This window comes from Salvelinus alpinus, chromosome 15, assembly GCF_045679555.1.
Source record: "Salvelinus alpinus chromosome 15, SLU_Salpinus.1, whole genome shotgun sequence".
NCBI classification, from domain to species: domain Eukaryota; kingdom Metazoa; phylum Chordata; class Actinopteri; order Salmoniformes; family Salmonidae; genus Salvelinus; species Salvelinus alpinus.
Genome location: NC_092100.1, coordinates 39,930,852 through 39,956,167, shown reverse-complemented (window position 1 = coordinate 39,956,167; position 25,316 = coordinate 39,930,852). Strand labels below are relative to the sequence as shown.

Genomic DNA, 25,316 nt, shown 5'->3' with positions numbered 1-25,316 from the left:
GGTTTTATTATTCAATTGTTAGTTTGAATCATTTTAACCGGATCCGAGTCTGTCTGTCTGTCAACGTATTGTCATTTGTCTGCAGACCAGATGTGAGTTAGCCAACACTGTAAACATGTCCTGCTGCCATCTGGAAGGGGAATACATGGATAGAGCTGGAGGAAAAATGATATCTCGAGCAACTGTTCCTTTTGTCTGTAGTTTCCCCTTGCTTTTGCACTGATATCTCAGCTGTAATTGACCATAATGGCCAAGGGAAGCTGATTCAAATACCACTGTTCCACCAGAGGCCTGGATCTCTGCACAGTAGTTGATAGGTCCCTGAACTATACTATTAAACCCTGAATATGACCTGTGAAATCATTTTAAGGTCGATATCAATAGATTATTTGTGTTCGTAGTTTATGCACATGAATAAGATATGAAGTAATGGCATATTCACTGCTTATAAGTGCTTAGTAAATGTCTAATTCAGTGGCTCACCTCCATTTCTGAATGATTTCCCTAAGGTCCATGGCCACTGTATGTGCAACCACAACACCATGGGGCTAAACTGTGAGAAGTGTCAGGACTTCTACCACGAGCTGCCCTGGAGACCAGCCAAGGGACGCAACACCAACGCCTGTAAAAGTATGCCACTTTACCCTAACATATTTTTTTTTACTAGAGGGAAATATTATAGCTTGTGGTCCCCTTATACTTGATCGCTTGTGATGACAGGCTGCAGTGTCTGCTCAGTCAGTTAACAACCGTCCAACTAGCTTTTTATAAACACTGTGAATCAACGTTGTCTGCTTGCCTTCATCTCTCTCTCGCTCGCTCTCTCTCTGCAGAGTGTAACTGTAACCAGCACTCAGGCTCGTGTCACTTCGACATGGCAGTTTACGTCTCTACGGGTAATGTGAGCGGCGGCGTGTGTGACGAGTGCCAGCACAACACCATGGGTCACAACTGTGAACAGTGCAAGCCTTTCTACTACCAGCACCCAGAGAGGGACATCCGCGACCCCAGCATCTGTGAACGTAGGTCGAGCCTCCAACTCCAACCCCCTCTACGGCTCCCCTCCACACCCCACCATCCAAACCCAGCCTTCACCTCTCTACGTCCATACATCCTTGTTATATTCTCCCCCATTACTCCTCTACCTCTTGATCCTCTGTTTCTTCACCTCTGCCTCCATCCTTGTACGCTTCTCCGCCACTTTGCTCCACCCCCCCACTCCTCCTCATCTCGTCTGTGACTCTGTCTGTCTCTCTTAAGAAATATAGATGTTTCACATTTTCCCTTCCTCCCGTCTGGATCTGCGATCTGGCTCTGCGATCTGGATCTTTGATCCTGCCGCTGTGATCTGGATCTGAGCGAGAACACCTGGGCTTTGAGGCTATGTCAGCCAAAGCAGTGTGGTCTTCTTTTAATCCCAAACCACTGTATGGTGTAGAAGAGACCCTTCTCATGTGTCACCTCCCCCCCGTTCATGGCTCTCTGGGTAGGCCGCTGGAGATTGCTAACTGGCCTCAGTTTAGCATCTAGGGAGAACTTCATCGCAGTCTGCGTTGATGTGTGAATAAATGGCATGTTAGGGTTTTCACATTTGTCTCCAGTGTTTGGAGTCCTTGTGTATGTGTGGTGTGTGAGAGAACTTCCGTTATTCCTTTGTAAGCCTTTTTTTCTACCCTTTTGTTTTAAGTTTGGTCATTTTGTTAGCCCGTAGATAGCTACAGTTAAGCACACAAATTATTGAAGCAGATTTTCAAATAACCTTCAGAAGTTACAGTATATTCCCTTCATCAAGAGGAAAATATCAAATACCTCACATTGATATTGACCTTGACCATTTCTTTCTTCGTCCTGTTAGCTTGTCACAATTGCAGCTTTTCTACTCCACTAGTTCCATGCACAATACCCCATTTTACATAGTAATTCTTAACTCAATGTTCCTGATGATTCCCATCTCTTCGTAGCATGTAACTGTGATCCGGTGGGCTCCCTGAACGGCGGGATCTGTGACAGGATGACTGATGTGTCGTCTGGACTGATCACTGGCCAGTGTCGCTGCAAACCCAATGTGGAGGGAGAGCGCTGTGACCAGTGCCAGCAGGCCCACTATGGCCTGGGTGACCACCCTCTGGGCTGCCTGGGTAAAGACACACACGCACATTCACGCACACGTCTTGGCTTTTCCAAGCTGTGCATTTCAGCATTTTATTGGAATAACTACTCGTTGTTTTTTTTCCCAGCCTGCACCTGTAATACCCTGGGGACAGTTCCTGGAGGGAGTCCGTGTCATACAGACTCAGGAGATTGTTTCTGCAAAAGCCTGGTCACAGGGAGAGACTGTGACCAGTGTATGGTAAGGAACCTGATTATGCTTTACTTACTTTGTACACAACTCTGTACTCGAAGTCAACTGTGCAAACTGAGAGACCAAAAAGTTAGCCCTGTCACTATGTGGGAGTCGGTTGACTTACGGTCACCAATGGCCACTAGCGCTTCACTAGGCAGCTAGTTACACATCTGCTACATACATTCATTCTGTAAGTGTTTTTTGGTGGCTTGGTTTAGTCGTCACCAGGGCTGTAAATCTTGTAAAGAGACTGGTACATCCGTCCACAGCTTGGAAACAGCTTTTGCAGTGAAACATAGTGGGAGGTCGTTAACAACGTGTCATTAAAGGAGTGTTTTTAACAATGTGTGTGTGTGTGTCTTACAGCCTCAGCACTGGGGGCTCAGCAATGATATGGATGGCTGCAGACCATGTGACTGTGACCTGGGTGGAGCCCTCAATAACGAGTGAGTTCAAAGTTCACATCTCTAATTCTCTTATCTAAATGCCTGTCTGTTACCCAATTTACTTTACAAATTCTTCATACTTCTTTAGATCAGTGCTGGAAAGTACTTATGTAAAAATACTTTAGAGTACTACTTAAGTTGTTTTTTGGGGTATATGTGCTTTACTTTACTATTTATATTTTGGACAACTTTTACTTCACGACATTCCGAATGAAAATAGTGTACTTTTTACTCCATACATTTTCCCTGACACACAAAAGTACTAGTTACATATTGAATGCTTAGCAGGACAGGAAAATGGTCCAATACACACACGTATCAAGAGAACATCCCTTGTCATCCCTACTGCTTCTGATCTGGCGGACTGAGTGTTGGAATGTGCCCCTGACTATCCGTTAAAAAAAACTATAGAAAATGGTGCCATCTGATTTGCTTAATATAAGGGATTTGAAATAATTATACTTTTACTTTTGATACTTAAGTATATTTTAACAATTAAATGTACTTTTGATACTTAAGTATATTGAAAAACAAATACTTTTAGACATTTACTCAAGTAGTATTTAACTGGGTGACTTTCACGTTTACTCAAGTATGACAATTGGATACTTTTTCCACCACTGATACAGCCACAAAAGTCTTAAAACAGATGTTGAAACTTTTAAATACAGTTTGTAACATTCCCTCCTTGTCCTCTCTCTGACTCCAGCTGTTCTCAGGAGACTGGCCAGTGTGCGTGTAGAGAACACATGTTTGGCCGGCGCTGTGACCAGGTGGAGTCAGGCTTCTACTTCATCGCCCTGGACCACTACACCTACGAGGCCGAGGACGCCAAGTTTGGACCTGTGAGTTACCTTTGACTTTGGTTGTTGACTTTCTTCTTCTAAGGCCTATGGGGTCAGTGGTGATTCCTATGTAACACACAGGATATGGACCTCCCACGGGAGCAACCAACATCTTAGACCGAAGATGGGCCGAGATTGGTTTTTAAGTTCGCGTTCGGGACTACCTCATCACGTGACCATGACATGTCCACTACATTCACCACCCTCCCCCATGAGAGACCACCCCACATTGGGCACCAATGCAACACACAGGATATGAACCCAGGTCTCCCACGGGAGCAACCAAGTAGTCTTAGACCGTTAGCCCATGAGGATTTCCCTTTTGGGGCGAGGGCAGAAACTGGGTCTACCTCATCACGTGATCATGGTCGATTCATGTCCGCTACGCCTACTCACCTCTTGTCTTTCTCACCCTCTATTTTTCTCTCCCTCTCTTCTTCCTCCAGGGTTTGACAGTAGTGCAGAGACCTCGCCCGCAGGACCGTAGCCCCACCTGGACAGGGATAGGTTTTGTCAACGTTCCCGAGGGGGCCTACCTGGAGTTCTCTATTGACGACATCCCTCACTCCATGGAGTACGACGTCCTCATCCGCTACGAGCCTCAGGTCGGCCTCAGCACATATCACATATCCCTCCACCTTCATGGGGTCATGTCCCTACCCTTGTTTACCTGTTTATGTCTATGTACCTGTTGTGTTGGCGTAGTTACCGGACCAGTGGGAGGAGGTGTTGATGACGGTGATGCGGCCCAGTTTGATTTCAGCAGACAGTCGCTGTGCCAACAACATGCCTGATGACGACAACCAGATGATATCCCTTCACCCCGGATCACGGTAAACACACACCGCCTCCTCTGTCTGCGTGTATGTGTTGGTGGGAGGGGGGACTGGTGGGTGACTGGTCAAATCAAATGGTATTGGTCACATACACATGGTTAGCAGATGTTATTGCGAGTGTAGCGAAAATGCTTGTGAGAGTGAGTGTGCATGTGAGAGTGAGTGATGGCCTCTGTCTGTGTGCTAGGTATACTCTGTGTATGCACCTTGGAGGTTCCCCTGGAACACAGATTTAGTGTGTGTGTCAAAGGAGTGTTTGAAAAAGTGTGTGTTATTTTCTGAAATCCGTCTTTTTCTTGTCTCCTCAGATACGTGGTGCTCCCCAGACCAGTGTGTTTCGAGGCAGGGATGAACTACACTGTTCGTCTGAGCCTGCCCCTCTACTCTGCACTCAGTGACGTCCAGTCCCCATATACACTTATCGACTCGGTTAGTCCCCCCCCCCCACACACACACACACACAACTCTGACCTTTCCTTAAAATACCCATCAATGTCAATTGTAGATTTACGCAGAAATGTCAGCTACTCGGATTTCATATTAGGATTGAGCCTTTACTGACTCCATGCAAAATCTCATTCCATCTTCTGTATCTCTCTTCCTCGTCTGTAGATTGTGCTAATGCCCCACTGTAAGAACCTGGAGATGTTCACTGGTTCTGTGGGAGGTGACGTGGCCACCAACAGTGCCTGGGACACGTTCCAGCGTTACCGCTGTCTGGAGAACAGCCAGAGCGTAGTGAAGACCCCGTCCACAGACATCTGCCGTAACTTCATCTTCAGCTTATCTGCTCTGCTGCACCAGGGAGCTAAAGGTATGGGACAGCACTCCCAAAAGTTAAATATTCTTCAACATACTTGTATGCTCATGTATGTGTTTCTTAACTGAAGGTCTTTGTTAGGGTTGAATGACTGGAACCCGGTTACCCAGATTTACCACCCAAAACCACTCCCTTTTCCCGGGATAAATAACTGCGAGAAACCGGTCAATTATAATAAATGTGTCTACGGCCCTCTCTCCGCTCTCTGCATGATCAATCGTCAACACTTTGTGTGGGGAAATACAGCCCATCTCAGTATCGAGCGCAGTTCACTAGGCATGTAGGCCTATCATCTCATCATGGTATCTTTTTTTCTTGTGACAGGTAGGCCTACATTTGCTGCAGCGTAGCCTATGCTACAGTAACATAAAGACCGAAAGCTTGCCAATTTACACATCTCCATGTGGATTTCGGGGGTCACCTTATTTTTTAATTGTAATTGTAATTTTATTTGTAAACATTTTTGTTTTTAATTGGAGCTGCAGAGTTTTAAAACAGCCTGTCACTCAAATATTGTTGCTTTAAATCAGTGCATGCGCGACCACTCTCTCAGTCTCTCAATTCCATTCAAATTGCATCCAAAATATATAATCCTGTTCAAGATTGATATCGGCATATACAGTGCATTCGGCAAGTATTCAGACCCCTTGACTTTTTCCACATTTTCTTACATGACAGCCTTATTCTAAGATGGATTAAATAAAAATATGTTCCTCATCAATCTACACACAATACCCAATAATGACAAAGCAAAACCAGGTTTTTAGACATTTTTGTAAATGTATTAAAAATAAAAAACAGATACCTTATTTACATAAGTATTCAGAATCTTTGCTATGAGACTCGAAAATTGAGCTCAGGTTCATCCTGTTTCCATGGATTATCCTTGAGATGTTTCTACAACTTGATTGGAGTCTCTGAATGTCCTTGAGTGGCCCAGCCAGAGCCCGGACTTGAACCCATTTGAACATCTCTGGAGAGACCTGAAAATAGCTGTGAGAAACTCCCCAAATACAAGCTTGTAGGGTCATACCCAAGAAGACTCGATGCTGTAATCGCTGCCAATGGTGCTTCAACAAAGTACTGAATAAAGGGTCTGAATAATAATAATCTGTGATTATTATTATTTGACCATGCTGGTCATTTATGAACATTTGAACATCTTGGCCATGTTCTGTTATAATCTCCACCCGGCACAGCCAGAAGAGGACTGGCCACCCCTCATAGCCTGGTTCCTCTCTAGGTTTCTTCCTAGGTTTTGGCCTTTCTAGGGAGTTTTTCCTAGCCACCGTGCTTCTACACCTGCATTGCTTGCTGTTTGGGGTTTTAGGCTGGGTTTCTGTACAGCACTTCGAGATATTAGCTGATGTACGAAGGGCTATATAAATAAATTTGATTTGAATACGTATGTAAATGTGATATTTCTGTTTTTTTTGTGGAAAAGTTCAAGGTGTCTGAATACTTTCCGAAGCATATTAAGCATATTCTTAATATGCTTTTAAAAAGACACTTCCGGTTTTGCCGGAAAATAGCAGGTTAACCGGTAGGAAAGTGATTTATTCTCAGGATGGAACATTTGTAAAATACCTGGAAAATATTCAACTCTAGTTTTTGTCCTAAAGTTTACATGTGGTGGACATTGTTTTGGAACGCCTGAATTTAATTCCAACGTTGACTTGCCACCTCTGTCTGGCAATCATCATCAGTCAATCTCCCCATAGACTGTCTACACTAAAAGCCTCGGTCTCTCCTCTAATACATCAGCAGTTTCCATTCCTTTCCTATCCCTTTATTTCCTTTCCTGTCATTCCTCTGTCATTCTGTACTGTATCCCCTCCGGTGTCTCTGGCATATTGCAGTCATCTCCGGTTTCCGGCCCATGCCACTCATCAACAGTTACACTACGTCTCTATCTCTCTATAATCTCCTCATGTATGGACCTGTAGCTTGATTATAGACACTCCCGGATCCTGAAATGCTGTAGAGGAACTTTCTCAACCCGCCGCAGCAGTAAATCTCCTTCCCTGTCAGACAGAGTGAGAACTTGTCTCTACTGACAGGCTATAGCATATGCAGGGTTCCTGCTATCGTATCAAAGTGTTCACACAGGTGGTCTGATTTAGAATGGAAGAGTATAGCATAATATCAAATATATAATAGAACCAAATACTCTATCTTCGAGGTGAACTTTTCTCACTCATGGTCGGCAAAAAGTAAAGACGTTTATAACAAAGCCAAACTGTATATGACGGCACCTACTTTGCAACATAGTACTGTAGTTAGATGTCTAGGTAAAGAGAAGTAATTGTTAGGATTGAAATAAGTGTGATTTGCTTTGATTGGTTTGTATTCGTTGTCTCTCGGAATGCTGTCAATATTATTTAAAATCCTCCCAGCTGTGGAAGTCACATTATCTTGTCTCAATTGCCATTTGGAGGTTGTTTGAGGTCTCACGTGGAGAGTGTTTGAGGTCTCACGTGGAGAGTGTTTGAGGTCTCACGTGGAGAGGGTTTGAGGTCTCACGTGGAGAGTGTTTGAGGTCCCACGTGGAGAGTGTTTGAGGTCCCACGTGGAGAGTGTTTGAGGTCCCATGTGGAGGTTGTTTGAGGTCTCCTGCACAGATGTAGTTTCTGCACATTGCTGCATGTCTTCACAAAGGCAATGTGGTTTCATAGGTCCCGTTTAAGTCTTACCCCAGTCTTAGTAGATGATAAAGATCAGAACCTCCAAACCAGTCTTCAAGGTCTGTGTGCAATAATCTAGCCCACAGATCAGTTCACCTCCCTTAGATCTGAAGGTCCTCACATTGCTGTGGTGTCCCCTTATTAAAGTTAGAATCCTTAGTTGCTACAGCCATGTTTGGACATACATTAATGATATATATACCCATTGATTCTTGAAGGATAGAACTTCTAAATGCCTCATGAGCTTAGTTCAACTGTCGTACCCTATCAGAACCAAAATAGAAGCTTGTTTTACTCCAATGTTTGTAATGTGCATGTAAAGAAACAATGTCCCACTGGGGGAAAAACAGGTTGAATCAACATTGTTTCCACGTCATTTCAACAACAAAAATCCAATGTGATGATGGTGAATCAGTATGGAAAACTGACTGGATTTGTGAAAAGTCATCAATGTAAGGACATTTAGTCTTTTTCTCAACAAACTTTTAACTTTAATCCAGTGATGTTTGTTGATTTCACACTGAATTCACATTCGTTGACAAACTCAACCAAAGGTAAATCAAAGCTAGACATTGAACTGACATCTGTGCCCAGTGGGTTATAGCCTCAAAACATGGTTACAGCTATACGTTTTTATATCATGGACGGTCAGTCTTTGCATCTATAGCACTGTTAATATATTTTTTAAAGTGGTTACATTTCACCAGGCCCATCTCTCTGCTTTTTACCAAACACAGACAGGGTGACCGCTTTGTTATTGTTTAAATTCTAGCTTCAAGCCACAGCGGTTTAGATGTGTTTCAGAAGTCCCAGGCGTCTTTTGATTTATGAGGACAGCATAGAGACTTCAGAGGATAGTGTTGAAGGAGTCCAGGCTTTGGCAGAGTCTGGCTCAGAGCATATCATTACCCGCTATTCAGGAAGAACCTTGGGGGATGTTTAGTTCATATAGGGACACAAAACTCACACTCTACGGTTGCACGTACTTAAGTTTGCGCGCGCACACACATTCCCATGCCTGCCTAAAATCCCCCTCCCCTGACACGACCTAGTGAATACCAGTTGACTCGTCTCTCTCCTCCACTCATGGACTCACTGTCCTCTATGGAATGTCTGGTACCCCTCTCTCTCTTTCCACACGTCTGTTGAGAAGGATATGGTCCCTTTGTGAGCCTGTCAGTGTGATAGATATAGAAGGTGTTGTTGATGAAATTCCCCAGTCGCCCTTAATGAAACAAACCTTTGTCAGTATGTCAAAGGCAAGATATATCGAGGCAAAATATATTGAGACAAATGGTTAACCAGGGTTTTATGTACAGTCTGTACCTATACCATATTAAAAACTGTTTGAGTTAAATACCTTACTTGTGTATCCAGCAGCAACTATTGCCCCCATTTGAACAGATCATTCCAGATTGTGTGTTCAAATCACTTTTAATCCCATTCCCTCACTTTGTCTCTGACGTTTCCTCCTGTCTCTGTTTTTCCAGCATGCCAGTGTGACCCGCAGGGCGCCCTCAGCACGGTGTGTGCTGCCAGCGGCGGGCAGTGCCAGTGTCGCCCCAACGTGGTAGGCAGGAACTGTGACAAGTGTGCCCCTGCCACCTACCTGTTTGGACCCAGCGGCTGCAGACGTAAGTTTGACTGAAATGAAAAGGCTGCCATGTCAGTAATGCATAATTACAGGCACTGAATCTGGTACCTATCACTCCCTTTGCCCTGCTCCTCTCGCCCCCCAGCCTGTGATTGCAATCCCCAGGGATCGGAGGATGCGTTCTGCCACGAGGCCACAGGCCAGTGTGTGTGTATCTCCGGGGCATACAGCCGTCAGTGTGACCGCTGTCTGCCGGGTCACTGGGGCTTCCCCAACTGTCGCCTCTGCACCTGCAACGGCCACACAGAGCAGTGCGACCCCTACTCCGGAAAATGCCTGGGCTGCCGAGAACAGACCACGGGACACAACTGCGAGAGGTCAGCCAGGGGTCAATGTGGGTTGAGGAGTCAGGCGTCAATGGTTAAGGTGGCTCATTGGTGTATGGCTGGATGGGTAGGCATTAGAATTGGTCCTTAGAAGTCAGTCGGTCGCCTAAATCTCCCTGTAGCATAAAGCCACTTGACAACTTTGTTTTGTTGTTGTCTATAATAAAGACATGTATGTGAATGATAGAGTGATAGATACCACCTTTTGTCTTTTCCCTACAGGTGTCAGGATGGTTACTATGGCGACCCCGTCCTGGGTTCAGGGGACCATTGTCGGCTCTGTATGTGTCCGGATGGGCCCGGAAGCGGGCGACAGTTTGCCGGTGGATGTTACCGCGGTCTGGACTCCCCTTACCAGGTGTTCTGTATCTGCAGCCCCGGGTACAGAGGTAGGCAGCCAATAACAGCCACCTGCCAAGATTTATAGAGCACCTACAGTAGTAAACTAGCGGAGCATGGCAGGATTACTTATTATACTTGTTCCCTGCTTCCTATGTTCAGACTTGTTCCCTAGGAAGCAGAAGATTTGTATGTATTCATGTTGAAGCTTGGAGTGACTTTCCATGATGTCAGTGGAGGCTCCTCAGAGGAGGAAGGGGAGGACCATCCTCCTCAGTGAATTTCATAACAATTTAAATTGTAAAACATTTTAAAAGTTATAATTTTTAGATAGCTAAATAATCACCAAATAACTGATTAAAACACACTATTATGCAAAGAAGGTCTACAGTAGCCTCAACAGCACCCTTTAGGGTAGCACAATGGTGTAGCTGGAGGATAGCTAGTTTCCGTCCTCCTCTGGCTACATTCAGTACAAACCTAGGAGGCTCATGGTTCTCACCCCTTCCATAGACTTACACAGTAATTATTACAACTTCTGGAGGATGTCCTCCAGCCTATCAGAGCTCTTGCAACATGAACTGTGACATGTTGTCCACCCAATCAAAGGATCAGAGAATGAATCTAGTACTGAAAGCATAAGCTACAGCTAGCTAGGACAGCAGTGTATACAATGTGGTAAGTAGTTGAGAGAGAAAGACAATAGTTGAACAATTTTGAACAAATACATTTATTCCAAAATGAAGGAGCAGCAAGAGAGAAATAGAGAGAGAAAGAGACAAAACAAAAATCAGATTCACTTCCTTAGCTAGCAAATGCAGCTAGCTAGTTTAGCCTACTGGGCCGCTGGTGTAACTGCTTACTGACTGTTGTGCATTGCTGATGTGTTGTGCCAAGAGTGTGCAAAGCTGTCGTCAAGGCAAAGAAAGGGTGGCTACTTTGAAGAATCTCAAATATAAATATATTTTGATTTGTTTAACACTTCTTTGGTTACTACAGGATTCCATGTGTTACTTAATAGTTTTGATGTCTTTCACTATTATTCTACAATGTAGAAAAACCCTGGAATGAGTAGGTGTATCCAAACTTTTGACAGGTACTGTACTTGCATATCCAATATTGATGAAACATTTTATTTTCAGGACAAACTTAAAATGAATGAAGAAAACAAAACCTGTATGTGAATATTCTAAGTTATTATATTTCATGAATCACTTATATTTGCTTCAGTGTGGGGAAAATACTACATTTACAAGAATACATTAGTTTAACCCTCAAGTTGACCCTAAAGCCTTCAAAAAGAAGCAAAACAAATGAAATGGTTGATGGAAATAAAATTGGCTATTCTAAGCACTAAGGTTAAAAGAGTATTTGAACATTATTTCCAGAGAGAAGTGATATATTTTTTGGTATCTGGAAGTGTGACCTGTCAAATTAAATTAAACACGTTCTACGACTGACTGGAATTTCTTTGCATTGCACTGAATTCAATTATACTTCCTGTCACGCTAACTCAAATTCTACATCCTGTGGGGTGTGGCCAATTCAATTAGAATTTCAGCTCATGAGTTGAATGGGAGTCAATTCCAAAATTCTGTATTGAACACAACCCTGGCCTACAGTATGTTATTGTGGAAGTAAATATAAAGGCAGTCATTATTTCTGATAGTGTGGATAGGTGAATAGATTGTTGTTGTAGAGGTGAGTGATGACACAATCATTTTGGTGAAGGGGTTATTAAGCACTTTTTTCCCCCCCTTCGCCCTTTACCTCTCGTTCCCTCTCCCCTACAGGTGCCAGATGTGAGGAGTGTGCCCCAGGTTACTATGGAAACCCCCATGAGAACGGCGGGCAGTGCCAACCCTGCCAGTGCAACAACAACATTGACATGCTGGACCAGGAGTCCTGTGATGCCAGGACGGGTGAATGTCTCAAATGTCTCTATCACACCGAGGGTCAGGGCTGCCACAGCTGCAAGCTGGGTTACTATGGAGATGCCCTCACACAAAACTGCAGAAGTGAGTAAAAAAAGTTAACTTGCATTTCTTTGTTATGTGTTTGTCGTATCAATGTGAGGTGAAGTAGTTGTCCTTGTCCAATTGCTAACCTGCTAGCAACATCTTCTCTCATCTTCTCTTCTCTCATCTTCTCTCCCTCAGAGTGTGTTTGTAACCACCTGGGCACCAATCCAGCCACGTGCCCAGTGGTGGGTGACTGCCACTGTAATCTGGGCAGCGGGCAGTGCCAGTGTCTACCGAATGTGGTGGGTCAGCACTGTGACCAGTGTGCCCCTGACACCTGGAACATGGCCAGCAAGACGGGCTGCGACGCCTGCGACTGTGACCCCAACCACTCATTTGGGACTTCCTGCAATGAGGTGGGTTCTCACACGACCACACCCATCTTCTGTTGGGTCCTAAAGGTCACATTTCTAGTATTTATGCATGTATTTTGTCCACAGCTGAGTGGCCAATGCTCCTGTAAGCCTGGCTTTGGGGGTAAAACGTGTCGGGAGTGCAGAGAGCTGTTCTGGGGAGAACCTGAAGTGAAATGCAACGGTGAGTTGGCACATCTCAATCAGAAGCATTGCAGTTATTCGTGCTGACAACCCACTGACTAAATCTACATCTTGACACACACTGAGGTGTGTGCGTGCGCGCGTGTGCATGTGTCTATGTGCGTTTGTGTGTGAGAAAGCTCCAACCCGACAATTTTAAATTGCAACACACGAAAAGGAGGCCTTTAGTGTTAATCACTACGGTATCACAAGCAGCCACATTCCCCTAGCTTCGTATCATGGGAATGTGTAGGAGTTTCAGCTGAGGTGGAGAAACTCACTGCATCCTCTCCTTACTGTGGGTGCCAATATTAAGGCCAGATGTGCTCTCTCACCCGACGGCTGTGTTTCTATGACAAACAGGCGGGATCTGTCTAAGCCTCCCAATATCCCGCCGGTGCCCCACAATGCACCTTTGTTCTGATGGGGTGTCCTGTTGGAGGGACGGCTGTCCAACACAGTGACTGCTGCTGACACAAAGGACTCTTTGTCCCAGAGTAGCATCAATGGAGCAGAGCAGCCTGCTGAATTATCTCCTGAAGGACACATGAATTGGCTTCTGATGTAGGCTAGTCCCTTGAGTCGAAATGTGCAGTCACAGTATGAAGGGTCCACTGTGGTAGTTGAATCTACTTCAAACTTCTGTATACATTGTTAACAATGAAATTAGAAAGTGATTATCAAACCAAAAGTGATCAAACCAAAAGGTGTAGAGATGACTTTGATGGCTTTAACATAGGACTTAAACATTGAACTTCTCGGCAGGCTGTGTAACAGTGTTGGTTCAGTCCCTCTCCTTGCCCCAACCTGGGATAGAACAGGGACCCTATTAACACATCAACAACCGCCTCCCACGAAGCATCGTTACCTATCTCTCCACAAAAGCTGGGGCCCTTACAGAGCAAGGGAAACAAATACTTCAAGGTCTCAGAGCGTGTGACGTCAACGATTGAAACGCTACTAGCGCACACCGCTAAGCTAATCATTTCACACCAGTTACACTCACCCCCCTTTGACCTACTCCTTCCCCGCAGCAACCCCAGCAGCTGGGCAGAGCACAACTGAGTGATCCGGGTAAACAACATCAATGTCAGATTACCTCGTCTACCCCACCTCATATTGATTTACCCCCAATCTGGAGCAGCCCAACAGCTAAACATTACATAAAACTAGCTTCAAATGGTGCAGTTCGTTAGTATGTTATAAATGTTGAGTGTAACGGTGTACAGTTGTCCATCCCGCCATTTGTGTGGCTTTTGCAGTGATTTGAAGGCAGTTTGCTTTCTGCAAAACCTACATACACTTCCGTAGGTGCGTCTTGTACATCAAAGCCTTGTCCCAGACAGTGTGTGTGTGTGTGTTGGCCCATGATGAAAGACTGCTCCAACTGTAGACCATTGAAGATGTAGTTTACAACCATCTCTGCCCCCCTCCACCCCTAGACCTAGGCAGAGGAATAGAAGCCATATGGGGATCCATGTCACAAAAAACGCTGGAAATTCCCTCCCTTGCCTGCACACAATCATCTTATCTGTGCTGTAACATACAACATGCTGTGTAGAAACAAAAGAATAGAGGCAAGTTTAGGTATTTCGACATAGATCCGGCTATATTCTGGAAATTGTTTATTGAAAAGTGAGGTGAAGGATTTTCTCCGAAAACTAAGTTGGGAATTGCCAGGGACCTCACGATATTATCACGATACTTAGGTGCCGATACGATATATTGCGATTCTCACGATTCTATGTATTGCAATTCGATACTGCACATGGCTCACTATGTGTCTGCTGCAGAGAGACGAGAGAGCATGAGTAAACAAGTTTTGATCCGTCATGGAAATAAAAGTGCTGAAAACATGTTGGCTCACTAATTAAAAAGATGGAGAGCAAGCTATGGGCGTTACAGGCGTTTTGGAGCAGGTACAGCCGATTAGCGCTAGCTAATGCTACTTGGCATTAGTAGCATTTGTCTCCCCTGAATGAGACATTAGTTCCACTAAATGCAACCAAACTTTTTTTTTGGGGGGGGGGGGTCTCTAAATACTGCTAAATTAACCATTCTCCTATTTGTTTAAAATGCAGTGGTAAATATGTTTTACAGTGGTAAATATGAAAATAAAAGCTTCCAAATCAAACTAACATCCCAACCGCTCTCTCACGGTTTAAACCATTTAGTTCTATGTGTCTGCACAAACCGTCTCCCTGCTCATGTTGCTGTCCACTCAGTAGTGCTACATTTCAGCCTCAGCTGAGCTCCTTTAAACGCTTAGATTTGAATTTTGCACTTGCTCATTTTCGTCATTTATTTGAGACACGTCCTTGATTAAAAATAACTAATGCCTTTATTCCAATGCATTCGATTTATCTGTTGATTTACCATTGCTTGCTGTTGTCAGTCAGCTGTTTAGTGCGCTCATTGCTTTGCTTTTCATGTGAGCTCGGGTGTTGGTGTTCTCTGTGCCGTCCGTGGCTAAAAAGAAGTAGACCATTTATTCAGCTGTATTTTTTTCTAGCAATATTTGTTTTCTTTCATGGATCAGCTGATGATGGTCGCCAATGTCACTAGACAAGTAGCCTATAGCTAGACACCAGTGTGCATCCAATCTGTCCAACATTAATGACAGTAGGCCTATAGTTGACTCTCACTTATAAGCATTTGATTTTGCAATGGCATAGGCCTACCTGATTTTGGATATATGTACCCATGAGAACTGTTTTCACGGCAAAACATAATGAAATGTTACGTAGGTATAGTTATACTTACAGTGCATTTTTCAAGATCGCGAAGAAGTAAAACATTTTTATTGTATTTTTTACATTTACCCTTTATTTAACTAGACAAGTCAGTTAAGAACGAATTCTTATTTACAATGACGGCCTACCGGGAAACAGTGGGTTAACTGCCTTGTTCAGGGGCAGAACGACAGATTTTTACCTTGTCAGCTCGGGATTTGATCCAGCAACCTTTTGGTTACTAGCACAATGCTCTAACTACTAGGCTACCTGCCGCATAATTCAATTGTTAAATGCTTAATAATTACAAATAACACTGTCATATATGTAATTCATGTTACAAAATAAATGTTGTGTTTTATGTCACAATCTGTGAAGACTCAAAGCATTCAACGAACGGCAATCAGAGTTTACCCACCTATTTTTCTACCACCGTCACTGGTTACCGGTAGGCCTATTTGAAGTTCATACTAATAGGCCTACACATTGTAGCCTAGTCTAGTAAATTGACTGTGTGTGTTAGGATGACAATCCCATTTTCACCCGGACAGTTTCAGACCCATTTCAGGTGTCCTGACTTTTCAGGCTACAAAAAAGGTACATTTTTTGTCAGCAAGATGCATCATTTAACGTAGGCCTAATCAATGGCAATCGCCGAATGTCATTAGGCACTTTTTTGGGGTGTTTTGTAAACAGATGTTTATTTCCGTTCATCAAATGAGTGTTCATGGATTGTACTGTTTGGATTATTTTGGCGTGGACAAACATGCACAGGTAGCCTACTTTGTGTGATTTGTTTGAGAATCAGGTGAAAGCATCATGACTGGTTGTTTTCATGCCACATTAAAAGGTCATTCATTTTTACCGTTAAATTACGTCTTTATTATGAGACCCATAAAATGTCCATGTAGGGTTGTTTGCAGAGTCTGTAGGGTGGCCAATGGTGGCCCTTTTGTTCTCCACACGCTCCACTCTGAGGCTTTGAAGTGGGCAAACATCTCCCTCTTTCTCCATTCCTCCTCCACCACTCATCCTCCCTCTCTCTATCCCACCCTATTCACTCAACCAGCCCCGCCTAAAGGTTACTACAAGCTTCACTCTGTTGATCTACGTGTGTGCACATGGGTGGAATGGGATTTTTGGAGTAGCGGACACCTTTTGGTAGCATGATCCCATTCACAAGAGGGTGATGGGATTTTTTCTTTTGTGTGTGTTTTCATTTTGTGAAAATAAGGAAGAGTAGCCTTCCCTTGCTAGTAGAAGCTAGCTGGCAGCTGGCTTTAGCCTAGCTAAATACATACACTACATACACTAAACCCAAAGGTGTTTGATGGGGTTGAGGTCAGGGCAGTCAAGTTCTTCCACACCGATTTCGACAACCATTTCTTTCTTATTTTTTTTTTTTACCCCCTTTTTCTTCCCAATTTCGTGGTATCCAATTGTTAGTAGTTACTATCTTGTCTCATTGCTACAACTCCCGTACGGGCTCGGGAGAGACGCAGCAATTCCTAATGTTAAGGTAAGATTGGAAAGGAGAATCTGATCTGAGAGCAGTCCTATCAGTATCAACACATACCTCAATGATGCAGTTAGCAAACGTTCTCTCTGCGTGGTGTTTTGGGAAACGAATGTTACATCTTCTGCCGTTATAGGAAAGAGGCATCGTTAAAACACTTGTAAGCCTAACATACTGACCAGACCGCTCGCACGCGTGTCCGCATCTTGAAATATCAAAATGAACTCTGAACCAACTATATTAATTTGGGGACAGGTCGAAAAGCATTAAACATTTATGGCAATTTAGCTAACTAGCTTGCTGTTGCTAGCTAATTTGTCCTGGGATATAAACATTGGGATGCTATTTTACCTGAAATGCACACGGTCCTCTACTCTGACAATTGATCCATAGATAAAAGGGTAGAAATTCTTTCTATTAATCTTTCCTCCTTCTGGCTTCTTCTTCTTCGGACTTTATATTGCGGTTGACAACCAACTTTAAGGTGCATTACCACTACCAACTGGACTGGAGTGTGGACCTCAGTTCATCTTTCAATCACCCACGTGGGTATATGCTCCTAAAAACCATTGAGGAGATTGGAGACACAGGACTTGTAGGGTGTCAAGCGCGCGAGCAGTGTGGGTGCAATGATTGAATAACATGTATGTGTACATTTATTTAGCAACACGAGCGGTGTGGTCAGCATGTAAGTTCCATCGCTATCGGGAAACTTGGCCCAGATCAAGGAACCAAGCGACAACAATGCCTCGACGGCTGCGGAAGGAATGAAACTGCGTGTCTCAATTTTCAGGTAGTAAAAAATCACGTCGACAGCTGGAGCGTATTACAAGGAGCCGCCCCTTTTTGTGACGAAAAACGACATTGCAACACTCCAAATCTTGCATCTGCGTAAAGCTTGTAGTAAGCTTAACGTCACCAGGGTAATGTAGTTGGCTGTAGTTCATTGATCTTTGGCTCCCCAGAACTTAAGTAGACTATCTAAACTAGGTGAAATTCGAAAAATGGAAAAGTCAAAACATCACCTGGCTACTCTTAACTCACCCAGAAAGACATAGGCTTACCAGTAGATTTAAAAATGGAAGATATGGCAAGGCATATTAGTTTCTACCATTAAATAACAGGGATATTACAATTTGAATTCTAATGGAAAAAGTCTCAAATATAATTAGACGAGTTAGGATAGCTAGTCCACATTTCAGAGGTGCTTACAACAGGGTGCTAACCGTGCTGAACACCACCAAACATAGCAGTAACATGTGAATATAAACCCATAAAGGTTCCGTCCCATAAAGCGACAGGAGCTCCCTTCCTTTCCCGAGTGGCACACTTTAAAATTAGATTAAGAGGATCCCAATAGACTAAATGTGTTCATGAGTTGACCTGACGAGGCAGATGCGTCCTTTGAAGAGGTAGCGAGAGAGAGGATGGCTGCTAAGAAGCACTTCCCTGGCTTTGTAAGACCGCTGTGGAGGCTGTTGTCCCCTTGTTATGGGATTTCACCAAGCTGTTTGAAATGTCTCTCTCCCATTCAGGACCTTTGGAGGGTGACTGACTGATCAGGATCAGGATGGAACAAAATGCTAATGACCTGTGGAAAAAGTGATGTTTTGTGAGTTGAGTCATGCATTAAAAATTGTAGTAACTGGTTTCCTGTTGCCTTGCAGCATGTGACTGTGACCCGCGAGGCATTGCCGAGCAGCAGTGCCACAAGGCCAACGGTCACTGCGTGTGCGTGGAGGGCGTGTCTGGTCCCCGCTGTGACGTCTGCACCCGTGGCTACTCTGGCACCTTCCCCTACTGCGAACGCTGCCACCAGTGCTTCGCCGACTGGGACCTGGTCGTGGGTCAGCTGACCAATCAGACCCACAGGCTGGTCAACAAGGTGAACACCATCAAGGCCAGCGGCATCACCGGACCCTATAAACACACCATAGATAACATGGAGCAGAGCGCCGGGGCCATAAAAACTATCCTGGCCCAGAATCCGGCTACCCAGCCACTGTCAGAGGTACAGCAGCTACTGGAGCAGGCCACGTAAGTGGGGTCAAAAAGTTGGGGTCAAAATGGGTCAATGACAATATTCATTCATGGCAAAAACTGTTGTAGCTGCATCAAAACCAATTATGTACTGTATTCTTTTTTTATGATATATTTCTGTTCTTAAGAGATCTAATGGAAAAGATGAGCAACAAGCTGAACCTCACTGAGGAGGCGCTGGCCCAGGTATCATCTGATGACAACAGCACCAACACCAAACTGGACTCACTCAAAGAGGACACCCAGAAGCTGGATCGCACTGTCAAGGATCTGCTGGACCAAGTGGAGTTCATCAAGAACACTGACATTCGGGGTAAGGGTACATGTTGAGAATTGTGATATAGAAGAGATATACAATGTCAATCTCCATTATACTTCCATTTGTCAACTCTGTGACATTCAACATTGTTTTTGTAATGACAGGAGCGACAGACAGTGTCACCAAGTACTACCAGCAGTCTCTGGCTGCAGATGCTCGCGCCAACGCCTCCACTAGTGGCCCAGGCAACCCTGTGGAGAGCTCTGCCATTTTACGGCAAGCCACAGAGGACAAGATGAACGACACCAGGGAGGAGTTCCACAGGAGGCAGGAAGAACACGCCAAGAGACTGGATGACCTGGCAGGACAACTGGAGACACTGGACTTATCAGAACTCAGCGTGAAGGTAAGTCCAAACAAGGCCATATCTGAGGCCTGACACTGGCTTGCTGATGTTGTCATAACAGAGGTGTGACTCTGAGTTTGACACAGATGGGACTCAATCTAATCCCAGTTTGCGAGATAAAACCACCAAAAATAAGAAATTTTCTTGAGCTGTTAAATCAAAGCTTTCTTTATGTGGGTCAGGAATAATGTTAGGTTTGATTAAAAGATAACCACGAACTTGCATCCAAGTTGAACTCTTCTCACTCTACTGGTCCTCTCTCTGCAGACGTGTGGCAGCCCAGCTGATGGGGCGTGTGGGGACTCTCCGTGCGGGGGGCTGAGCTGTGTGGACTCCAAGGGGAACAGGAGGTGTGGGGGCGAGGGGTGCGACGGTCTGGTCACCCTGGCCAATAACGCCTGGCAGAAGGCCAAGGACTTTGACCAGGAGATCCTCACGGCCATGGAGGAAGTGGACAAGCTCGCCAAAATGGTGAGACCCTGTCTTTAAATTAAAATGAACCAACCCTCTTTAGACGAGAAATACACCCCACTACCTCTCCTCTGGTTCCTAACCTGTCTGTGTGAGATCAGGTGTCGGAGGCCAAGGTGAAGGCGGATGAGGCTAAGCTGAGTGCCCAGAACGTGCTGCTGAAGACCAACGGTACCAAGCAGCGTGTGGACCAGAGCAACGAGGAGCTGCGCAGCCTCATCCGACAGATCAGAGACTTCCTCACACGTATGTGTACTCTTCCAATCAACTTCCACGTAGCCCTCATAGTTTAACTCCTACATATGTTTACTACCCCGTTATTTAACGGTACAATCTGCAGCTGTTCAATGGCCATTTCAATTAAATGTTTTACTTTAATTTCACCCATTGATTCTAGAAGAATGTAACTTGTAAATGCCTCATGAGCTTAGTCCCCCCATCGTAACCCTTGTCTCTCCTGTGGCGCCCCCCAGAGGATGCAGCGGACCTGGAGAGCATTGAGGCAGTGGCCAACGAGGTGCTGGCCATGCAGATGCCCACCACACCAGCCCAGCTCCAAACCCTGACAGACGAGATCAAGAAGAGAGTAGGAGACCTAGCCCACGTGGAGACCATCCTTAACCAGAGCTCCGACGACATCCAGAGAGCCGAGAGCCTACTGGAGCAGGCACGCAGAGTCAGGTAACACACACATACACCTCTAGATCATCCTTGAACAGAGCGCAGAAGATGAGGCAAGTGTGCAACGCCAGGTACTCCACACATACACACACTGTTATGCTTGGTGTGCTTCTTATTTTCCCCCTCTGTGTGTGTGCGTGTGTGTGTGTCCCACAGTAAAGAGGCGACAAACGTGAGAGACACAGCAGAGATGGTGAAGCAGGTTCTGGAGGAGGCTGAGCGTGCCCAGAGCGCAGCGGCCAAGGCCATCAAACAGGCCACCACCGACATCAAAGGCACCAATGACCTCCTGACCTCAGTGAGTCAACATCCTCCATTTTACTGCACACAGTGAGTTTGAACTTTTGGGACTAATCCATTGGTTCCATTCTACTGGGGAAACTAAATAAAGCGCAGTTCAAATATTTGAAAGTATTTTGCTTGACAGCTAATACGTTAAAGACACAGAAATGAACCCTGTTCCCGTCTTTACATCTTGGAACAGGTGGAGTCGGAGACAGCGGACTCGGAGTACAAGCTGAACAATGCCACCCAGAGGCTGCTGCGGTTAGAGCGAGACGTCACGCTGCTCAGAGAGAAGACACTGAACACCTCACTCAGCTCTGAACAAACTGAAAAAGACACAGAGAGCATCAACAAAGTGGCTGAGCAGGTCAAAAAGGTGTGTGTGATCCACTCTGCGTTATATTGGGACAAATGTGAGAGTTTGTGGTTCATTTTCAGGCCTTGTCCGTCTTAAAATAAATGTCCGACCTTGTATATGACTGTGTGTGTGTACAGGACCTGGACTCGGAGCTGAAGGATAAGTACAGCACCGTGGAGGACCTGATCACACAGAAGGCCGGGGGCGTGGCCAACGCCAAGAAGAGGGCGGAGCTTCTACAGCAGGAAGCCAAAGACCTGCTGCTACAGGCCAGCGACAAGCTGCAGCTACTGAAAGGTACATATGCATACTCCTATACACACACACATCAAGAACAGCTTGGAGAGTGCCTTGCATGTAATGTATATACAATCACAACTCACTACCTAAAACACACACCCTTGGGGTCCAATCATGACATGTCCTTACAACACTTTGAGGCATTATCACAAACACTACACTTTTATTTAACTAGGCTAGTCAGTTAAGAACAAATTCTTATTTACATTCTTATTTATTATTATTATTTCGCCCAATGGGACTCCCAATCCCGGCCGGTTGTGATACAGCCTGGAAACGAACCAGGGTCTGTAGTGGCGCCTCTAGCACTGAGACGCAGTGCCTTAGACCACTGCGCCACTGGTGCCTACTTAGTGGATATACAGTATAAACATGATCACTTTATAATACCTATGAGCGCTCCATATCCATGTTGACTCACTTTTTCCAATACAGAGTTTAACATAAAATTACGCAGTCCCTCTAACATTCTCTTCTCAAGTGTGCCTATTCACTGTGTGGAATTCCACGTTCTGATTATAAAACCGGTGTGTGGAGGGATACTACACATCTTGTTCCTTGATTGACGGTAGCATGACTCTCCTTTTTGGTTCCCATTTAGATTTAGAGAAGTCGTATGAGGACAACCAGAAGACTTTGGAACACAAGGCCAATCAGTTGGTGGATCTGGAGAAGTCCATCAAAGAGCTTCTGCAGGAGATCAGTCACAAAGTCACTGTCTACAGTACCTGTCTGTTTTAAACACAACCCCCAGTCTGGGGTTTTGGTCCCCCAAGCCAAAATGAATGGCAATCAAGGATATGGGAATTTGAAACCAGAAGCCATTTATTGAAACCAGAAGCCATTTAAAGACATGCTCTGGAACTTTAGCGACTACTTAGTATTTTTTAAACCTCCCTCTTTGGGCTGGATGTGTCAATGTGTAGTTCATACGTGCATAATCTATGAGCAGAATTACTGTCTTACCTCAATTAGCCACGAAATCCCTAGTTTGAAAGCTGTACGGCACCATTTTCCCAAAATGTTCTCCCACTTGGGCCAACCCCCTAGTCATTTGAGTTCAACCAATGAGCTTCAGCCCCTCGCCATAATATTGACAGGTCTTTTTTTATTTTATTTTATTTTAGGCGGTATGATTGACAGCTAGCCAGATGCACATGTTGCACCCACAACAGAGCAGAGAGAGCAAGCAATGACGTGGTGCACATATCTTCACATATGTGAGGTAGTACACAGTCTTCAGTGTCCACCTTTGGCTCGTGGGCACTACTTTCAGAACTACAGGCTAAAGTATACAAAAGTACTGGAGAATCTATTTATTACTGACACTTGCCCCTTTAGACTGGACACTCAGTCACACTCCCTGGTTTCATCATTTAAAATGGAAAATGTTGGTTTACTTTTGTACTGTGTGAAAGTAAAACAACTGGCATTTGTGTGGAAAAAGCAGGGGATGAAAAAGTAGAAACATGTTTCTATTTGTAGGAAACAAGGAGAAAGGATAAGTGAAAATCAGAATCCTGCCAATGAGTTTGCCAGCCAAGTTACAGCAGCCATCATTGCCTATACAAAGAGACATGAACCACCCACAGACGTTACAACTGCCTTGTGTGGTAGTACTACTAGCATATGTGAGATTGTTATGGCTTAGAATGACAGCTTTTAGGCAAATTTCTCAGTGCTTACTGATGTTTGGAATACGGAAAACATCCTAACAATTTAAAATAAAAAGGAAAATGTGCATTTTTCTGAAATGTTTCCAAAGAAATCTCCCTCCAGTTAAAACAGAATTGAATTTAATAATTTTTCTTAAGCATGTAAACCAAAGTTTAGAGGGCTGAAAGTGTGACTGTAAAGGTTTGACCTAACTTTTTACCATGAGACTGCAATGGTTTTATTCCTCCAAAGTTTTGTATTGTATTATCTCGTACATTTGATTGCAACATTGTATGAGCCAACTGGTTACTTTCAAAGTTTTACCTAGACCAAAACCTAGACCACAACTAAATAGATTTTTAATAAAAAAACAACCCATTGAAATCCCATCAAATATGTGTTATATCTCTTCAATCTACTGAAAAGACATATCTTTTGGGGTGTCTCGACAAGTACTGAGTTATTTTTGACATATGTGCTATTTATGTGCCTCTCTACTTAACTGTTAGGCTAAGACGGAGCTGTGTGTGTGAGAGGGAGCAGCTGGCGCCTGTGTTCTCCACTAGAAGTATGAGGCCCTCAGAGTGACCCTGGGAGGCAGCCACATGCAGAGTGGACATCCTGTGTACACTAAGCATTAGATCCAATGCCTAGATCTGGAACACAAGAGACATTTAGCTTTCACAGTACTCACAGTTTTGTTTTTATCCTTGCTTTTTTCTCTTTTCTTTTGTTGTATAGTGTTCTTGCTTCTTTTTGAAAGGCACTTTAAATACAATGTATTATTATTATTAGACTGCCCTAAATCTATGGAAGGCCTATATTTTCAAAGAAATGCATCCATCCCATCATTCCTGGGAGAAATCAGGTCTATGAGGTTTGAATTGGTGAATACATGAATTGGTGATAGCATTTTACTTAAATCATAAATTGATTATTCAATCACACATAGTGGAGAGTGGGGTAAGTTGAGCACAAGGGGTAAGTTAAGCGCCACCCTTGTTTCTAAGAAACCATACACAACATTTATAATTTGACCAAATATTTAGAAAAATAGGTCATCATTTCATGGAGTGTGTGAAGGAAGAAGCCACATGGAAAAAGTGGTAAGCAAGTTAGGTCAGAAAAACAGATTTTCACTAAGTCAAATTAAGTGTTTCAAAAAGTACAACGTGTTTGTTAGGTGTTAAGCCTGTGTTAAAATATGCTTAAAATTATTAAAAGACAAAAAAAGCAATTATGATTGTGTTAAAATATGTTTGGGAAATAAAGATAAACACTGTTTTAAAAAGGTACCCACTGGGCAAAAACTGGTTGAATCAACGTCCAGTGAATAGTGGTAATATTTTATTCAGTACAGAATTTTGTAGGCAGCGTCACCTTACCCTGTCTCGCAGCTCAACTTACCCCATACCCGGAGTAAATTGTACCAAGAGAACAGTTTTTTAGGACAAGCTAGGTTTTCAAAACTGTAATGTTTACATGAATTCTGATCAATTCCTGAAATATACAGTATGTAGATATCTTTGTTAGAAAGAATACTATATTTCCCTTGACAGAGTGATGCTGAAAGTTAAAAAATTCTCAAATTTCCCCTAAGCCTATATTATGGGCACTGGCAGACAGGTGTGTCTGGGTTGTATGCCTTTTGTGTGAGGTCATTACTATCTGTTCTGAAACTGACTAGAGCAAGATCTTATAAATCGAATGTCAAGTTCACTCTAATCCATAATGGGATCTTATGAGCCACAGGCCTATGCT

General features: G+C 44.1%; 1 protein-coding gene across 1 annotated transcript in view; it reads left to right on the top strand.

Moving 5' to 3' along the window:
* The window catches only part of LOC139540045 (laminin subunit beta-1-like), a 43,993-nt gene extending 19,201 nt beyond the window's left edge, over positions 1-24,792 (top strand). Inside the window, exons 8-33 of the mRNA XM_071343583.1 lie at positions 510-630; positions 834-1,022; positions 1,962-2,138; positions 2,238-2,350; positions 2,711-2,790; positions 3,500-3,635; positions 4,082-4,240; positions 4,341-4,468; positions 4,780-4,900; positions 5,084-5,285; positions 9,466-9,609; positions 9,715-9,946; positions 10,178-10,344; positions 12,088-12,312; positions 12,454-12,671; positions 12,756-12,852; positions 18,767-19,136; positions 19,268-19,452; positions 19,563-19,804; positions 20,072-20,275; positions 20,377-20,521; positions 20,749-20,956; positions 21,113-21,254; positions 21,441-21,617; positions 21,737-21,896; positions 22,501-24,792. Coding sequence (XP_071199684.1) covers positions 510-630; positions 834-1,022; positions 1,962-2,138; positions 2,238-2,350; positions 2,711-2,790; positions 3,500-3,635; positions 4,082-4,240; positions 4,341-4,468; positions 4,780-4,900; positions 5,084-5,285; positions 9,466-9,609; positions 9,715-9,946; positions 10,178-10,344; positions 12,088-12,312; positions 12,454-12,671; positions 12,756-12,852; positions 18,767-19,136; positions 19,268-19,452; positions 19,563-19,804; positions 20,072-20,275; positions 20,377-20,521; positions 20,749-20,956; positions 21,113-21,254; positions 21,441-21,617; positions 21,737-21,896; positions 22,501-22,640 — 4,482 coding nt within the window. The 3' untranslated portion in view covers positions 22,641-24,792. The remainder of the gene's footprint in view (positions 1-509; positions 631-833; positions 1,023-1,961; positions 2,139-2,237; positions 2,351-2,710; positions 2,791-3,499; positions 3,636-4,081; positions 4,241-4,340; positions 4,469-4,779; positions 4,901-5,083; positions 5,286-9,465; positions 9,610-9,714; positions 9,947-10,177; positions 10,345-12,087; positions 12,313-12,453; positions 12,672-12,755; positions 12,853-18,766; positions 19,137-19,267; positions 19,453-19,562; positions 19,805-20,071; positions 20,276-20,376; positions 20,522-20,748; positions 20,957-21,112; positions 21,255-21,440; positions 21,618-21,736; positions 21,897-22,500) is intronic.
* The last annotated feature ends 524 nt before the right edge of the window (positions 24,793-25,316 follow it).